Below are 6,000 nucleotides of genomic sequence, written 5' to 3' on the forward strand. Positions count from 1 at the left end.
CAATTCACATAACTACTAGTATTACAAACGAATATCATCCACTCCACAATTAAGTGAGTACAATTTGATGAAAAAAAGTCAATGGCACGAGCGGGATTCGAACCCACGATATTCGGCTAGATACGCCGCTGCTCTACCACTTGAGCTATCGTGACCTCGATCCACTCGGACATCAACTTCCCATCTCAACCCCACCTTTTGAGTTTTCCCTCCTTTTTGCCAATTTTCAAATGTCGTGTAATCGGAACTCATAAGGTGGGGTTGAGATAGGAAGTTGATGTCCGAGTGGATCGAGGTCACGATAGTTCAAGTGGTAGAGCAGCGGCGTACATAGCCGAAGGTCGTGGGTTCGAATCCCGCTCTTGCCATTGACTTTTTTTCATCTTAACTAAAAACTTTAATTAATTGTAATGTATTAATTGGTCAAGCGGACCACGAAATTAGTGAATTTAAGTGAGTAATAATTGCCATAAAAAGATAACATGACTTTACATAAAATTACATGCTAATTTCATAAAGATAACGTGTAAAAAACATGTTAATTTACATTACATTTACATTAATCTAATTAATTATTCGTTTTATCTAAGGTTTTTGGTTGAGATGAATAATTAAACCAAAAACCTTAGATAAAACGAATAATTAATATGGTCAATTATGGCCACTACACAAATACTGATTAATTTACATGTTAATGTTTAAAGTTACATGTTAATAAAATAAAGGTAAATGTTTATTTATTAATATATTTCTAGCACTGCGGCATGTCCAGGAAGCACTTTAAGTACCACTCTTTTGTCTCTCCTCGCAGATGATCTTCTCCCTGCTTTGAAAAACCGTTTGACTATGCAACGCTAAATATACAGTAACTCACAGATTCGTTCACAGCTGAATACAAATTCGGTTATATCATTATTTACTTTACAAAACAATTGTAGGACTTCAAATAAACGTAGTTTTTTTAATAATTTTGTTTATCCTAACACAAAAAACACCCAAAAAATTGACTTGTTCCTTTATCATGATTATTAAAATAATATAAAAGAAATTACCGTGTACAAACGAAAATATGATTGTGTCATAGAAAGTCCTTTAATATTTTGTATGTCCTCCTTTGGCTTTCAAAACCGCATCAGTCCTTCTGGGCATACTTCTCAAGAGGTTTCTGTACTGTTCTGGACAATTAGGTCCCATTCAACTTGTGTTTTTCCCCAAAGTTGATCGAAGCTTGAAGCGTGTCCTGCAGCATCGGCTAAAGATTTTTTAGTTTGTCCCACAAGTGTTTAATTGGATTAAGGTTAGGTGACTGTGGGGGCCATTCCATGACATGGACCACGATCATCAAGCCACTGTTTGGTCAGCTATGGTTTCTTCACTTTTCCCGTCGCTCTTAATCCGGCCTCACGTAAACATCTCCGTTTGTTTCAGCACTGACATCCATGTTTTCATTATGACGCGGCCTACACTGAATTTGGACAGCATTATCAACCAGTCCTGATCAAACGGAGCGTAGATACAACGCCTTTTGGCCTCGGAAAATTTTGTTTTACGACCACTCCCCTTCTTTTTAAAACAACTATCGTAAATTACGGAAGATCTTTTAGGTTTTGTTATTACCCCAATAATAACAATTTATATTATTTTGAAATTTCACGATAAGGAAGTCCTTCTTGTAGAGATTTTATTATTTGATCTTTCAAAAATGTTGAAAATGGCTTCATACTGTAATTAAATGAAATAGATCATAACCATTAAGGAAAGCAAATATTTTCAATATGTAAAAAGAATAACTAAATTGATGATACCTGATAAAAAATTTGAGACGAATTATTGAATGGTTTTTGCGAAATTTGCAATGAAGTAACCCGAGTCACAAAACTGTTCACACGAAGACTGGTAATAAACTGGCTCAATTCAAAGGTATAAACATAAATAAAGATTATTAGGGTGAATGTTTGTTTACCAACAGTTCAACGAACTCAATCCTATGGCTGTTGTCTGGATTAAAAAATATGGGATTTGCAAACTAGAGATAATAGAAAATTGTTTACCGATGTGAACAAATATGTATGTTACTGTATATATATATTTTTTTTTTCCTTAGCCTATAATATCCGGCCACAGTAATTTTACGTGGACATAGGACGCCCCGGCCGCCAGGACCCCATACACCGAAAGTGACCGCCTGCAGCAGGACGGAAGGAGACACCTACAACAATCATTACCTTATTTGTATACTGTGACCCCTTCGGGGACATTGATAAAAACCATTGCATAACATTAACTATGTAGATTGGCATGGAAAAGTCCACATCCCCCAGGTCACAGAAGCTAACATGCCCGTATCCTCCTCCCTGGATTCCTCGACAGGGTCCAGGCCCCAGGCGACCTAATATTTCACGATGTTCAATTTTCACGATTTTGCGAAATTAAACATTTACACGATCTTCGGGTAAATAATCCGATGCACTACCACTTGAGCTACTGCCTTCGATTTTCCATGCCACAAACTTGACATTTCGATGGAAAACATACAATAATTGTTTAAAGGTTCCACGTGCCTAAGCCATCAAGATATGTTAAAAGTTCCTCTCGGGAAAGAGTACTATTATGAAAGAATCTTTCCTTAAACTCCTTATGGCACGGGCACATCATTACATACGCATAATACGTAATACAATACGCATAAATGCCTCGACAGATTCCTAAACTTATTACAATTTAGACGCAACAGCTCACCTCTCGCTTTGATTATCCAGCTTATTTAATTAATTAGCGTATTGTCATTTACGTAATTTATATCCTTAAGTTCATTCCTTTATAAATTCATTTCTTTATAAATCCGGTTGGTGGAAGAATTCAAGGCTTTTTAAATACATTTTTTCTTAAAGGATTATCTCATTTTAGTGATACAATTTTTAACCTGAATCAACTATTCAGGTACTTAAACTATAGGTAAAATCTAGATCTACTTCTGATATTATATTATTGATTTGTTACACCATAGTAAATTGCATTGTATAATTTCAAGAGTAATTTAGGATACCTACGCTCTGTGTAAAATTGTTTATTAGATATAATTTAAATGTAGCTGAAGAGTATAAACTATACTATAACCTAAGGTTGATTTCCAAACAATTTAGGTGAGCCGGATTATTAAGTAATTAAATAGTTTTTCAATAAAAAAAGTATTGGAATTCGTTTAATTCCTCATATTGTTTGCATCTCCAAATTGGGGCACCATAACAGAGTACAGATGGAAATATCGAACAGTAAACTGGCATTTTCGATGTGCTTAGAATTTTTTGAGACAAAAATTTCATTTGTTGCCGAGAATCCAATCCGATTATCTCAACTAAAAACCTTAATTAATTTAATCAAGCGGACCCGAAATTAGTGAATTTAATGATTTAAAATGAAGTATACTTCACTAAAGCTCTCCGTGGCCATTTCATTTGTCGTCGATAATCCAATCCGATCACACGACATTTGAAAAATGGTAAAAAGGAGGGAAAATTCAAAAGGTGGGGTTGAGATGGGAAGTTGGTGTCCGAGTGGATCGCGGTCCTGATAGCTCAAGTGGTAGAGCAGCGGCGTATCTAGCCGAAGATCGTGGGTTCGAATCCCGTTCGTGCCATTGACTTTTTTATCTCAACTAAAAACCTTAATTAATTGTAATAGTAATACATTTTTATATTTTAGTTGCTCGTCCTCTGTTTCTGAATGTTATTGTGTTTGACTGAAAAAAATGTATCTTTAAATTCCAAACCACACAATATTGAGAAAAGGAGTCTTATTTTTTTCATATCAAGAAGATTGGTCCCAAGCAGAAACAAATCATCAGCGTATGCGTTTTAGAAAGTCCATTAGACGTTTGTTTTAGAAACAACAATGTATTTGAAGTGTAATAACATTAAATTGCTCCATGTCATAAAGTAGTTCATAATCGAGAATGTGCAACTTAATATCTTTAAACTACTTTAAATATTTAAACAGAATGAAATTTATTTTTGGTTGAACAGTTGATACAAAACAGTGAATGAAGAGAACACTTCTCGTACAACCTAGAAAAAACGCAATAATTATTATCCTCCACTAATCCTCTACGAAAATAGGAGCAATAACTCACGGTTTCGTACGTGTGTAGCGAAAGTTCAAAGACGTAAGCCCCTCTTAGAACAACGGGCTTGACCGTAAAGGTTTGCACAAGGGCCAAGGATTTCCTGACGCTCAGATTTGTATTGTACCAGGCGTTGTTGTAAGCCGCAAAATGGATGTCGCCGCACTGAAAACAACATGTTTGAGATATACGCCTCGTCACAATTGTCAAATTGGAACTTACTCGTTTTTTTATTAGCTCCCCTGCCCAGCAAGCGATGTAAATTTGGGCGAAGATGACGCTGGTCCAAGGCGCAATTTTAAAACCCTCTTTCACCATATCATCACTCTGGGAAAACGCAATTCAATAATTCAAATTTTTTTTAAATATATTTTCTTACCTGAGAAACTAAGAAAAAAGCGAAGAGAAGAGAAGTGAAAGAATTAAATGCAAGCGGAACAAAAAATTCATCTAACATCTTGGACAGAATTTGGATATGGCTGCAAAACACTATTTTAGTTATGTCAATTGCTCATCACTTTAATCAATTGCTCATAATTTTTGTTTTAATTTACCCTAAAATTGTATTGAACTCTTGAATGCATGTTTTCAAAAGTTTTTCATCATCTACCTCTCCTTGGACACTAAGGACGTTATTAATTTCCAGCTTTCCCTTTCGTTCCTCCCCAATGTGTCCGAGAAGTTCCATCGTATTTTTCAAGATGTACAGTTTGTGGCATATCTGATTGGTAATATGCAAAAAAAGTGTGTCGACTGGAAAATTAGATAACGTTTTCAGCATCATCGAGGTCTGAAAGAAAATAAGCATTGACACCGAAGCTGACGGTGTGTCCGGGACTACGAACGGTGTCCAGAACGGCATCACAAGCTTTTTCGGCCTCTTGATCAAGATTTCTATGACCGAAAACGACCTATAAGTCAAAGTAAGAAGTTCATAAAGTATTGTCAGCCTGTATGTCAATTTGCCAGTCGGAGTATCCGCCTTGTAACCGTTGGTCGCGTCCATAAGATTTTTTATATTCTTCCTGTTCCAGAAGAGTATCTGAAGCTTGAAAAAAGCAGAGGTACAGCTTATCACGCCCGTTATGGAATAAATTCTTGAAGTGAATGAGTACTCTGTGTAGAACATAGCGCCTAATAGAAAGCATAAGACTAGAGTTGGAAAAAGCAATGAAAGAGTCAAAAATACGCCTGCAAACCAAAATTTGGCCGCTTTTCCGCATTCACCGGGCAACGAAATGCCGAGCAGTCTCAGGACTGTCCTATGCTTGAAGTATACATCTAATGCCATTTTTACACTGGGCAGTTTCAGTTTACATGTTGAAAAAATCAGCATTAACAATGTAATCGTTGAACCCATTAAAGTTAAATATTGTTATCATTAGGAAACGAATAATTGATATACGGTGGTCACGTTACAAAACATTGTTCAGCTCATAATTTTCCTTTTTGAAAATTCATGAGAAACAATTTTACAAAGAATAAAACGCTAAGCTTGTTGAGCTTAGCTGCTTTTACTGGTCTTAAATATAATATGAAATATTAATTATTCTTACCGAATCTCTCTCTCTTTCTCTCTCTCTCCCACTCTGTCTCTCTCTGTCTCTCTCTCTGTCTCTCTCCCTCTCTCTCTCTCTCTCTCTCTCTCTCTCTCTCTCTCTCTCTCTCTCTCNCACACACACACACACACACACACACACACACACACACACACACTACCTATCTTTTCTTCTCTGTATTTCATTTTATCATGCTCATTTTACATATTCATTTAAAGTATATTTGTATTGAATTAACAAAATTGATGCTAGTCAAAGGTCAACCTGTTGTGGTTTAAAAATAGGTCTGTAATCGATTCATAAGCCTATTGGACAGAAATT

At 35.9% G+C, this 6,000-nt stretch overlaps 1 protein-coding gene across 1 annotated transcript; it reads right to left on the reverse strand.

Moving 5' to 3' along the window:
• Positions 1 to 3,885: 3,885 nt before the first annotated feature.
• LOC106662455 (odorant receptor 85b-like) lies at positions 3,886 to 5,653 on the reverse strand. Its single transcript, XM_014386554.2, has 5 exons — positions 4,675 to 5,653; positions 4,500 to 4,599; positions 4,343 to 4,447; positions 4,130 to 4,285; positions 3,886 to 4,064 (listed from the first exon to the last, which is right to left on the reverse strand). Exons 1-5 carry the CDS (start codon positions 5,478 to 5,480, stop codon positions 4,005 to 4,007), a joined length of 1,227 nt encoding a protein of 408 aa, XP_014242040.2. The 5' UTR covers positions 5,481 to 5,653; the 3' UTR covers positions 3,886 to 4,004.
• Between the last annotated feature and the right edge of the window lie 347 nt (positions 5,654 to 6,000).

Source organism: Cimex lectularius, unplaced genomic scaffold, assembly GCF_000648675.2.
Source record: "Cimex lectularius strain Harlan isolate CLEC.00 unplaced genomic scaffold, Clec_2.1 scaffold151, whole genome shotgun sequence".
Classification (NCBI taxonomy): Eukaryota; Metazoa; Arthropoda; class Insecta; order Hemiptera; family Cimicidae; genus Cimex; species Cimex lectularius.

Bases quoted from the DNA above. Each gene is read 5' to 3' on its own strand.
- LOC106662455 (XM_014386554.2), bottom strand. From the start codon at position 5,480: ATGGGTTCAACGATTACATTGTTAATGCTGATTTTTTCAACATGTAAA. The intron at 4,600-4,674 runs GTAAATTAAAAC...AGTGTTTTGCAG, and splicing joins GAGTTCAATACAATTTTAGG to CCATATCCAAATTCTGTCCA. The intron at 4,448-4,499 runs GTAAGAAAATAT...GCGTTTTCCCAG, and splicing joins CTTTTTTCTTAGTTTCTCAG to AGTGATGATATGGTGAAAGA.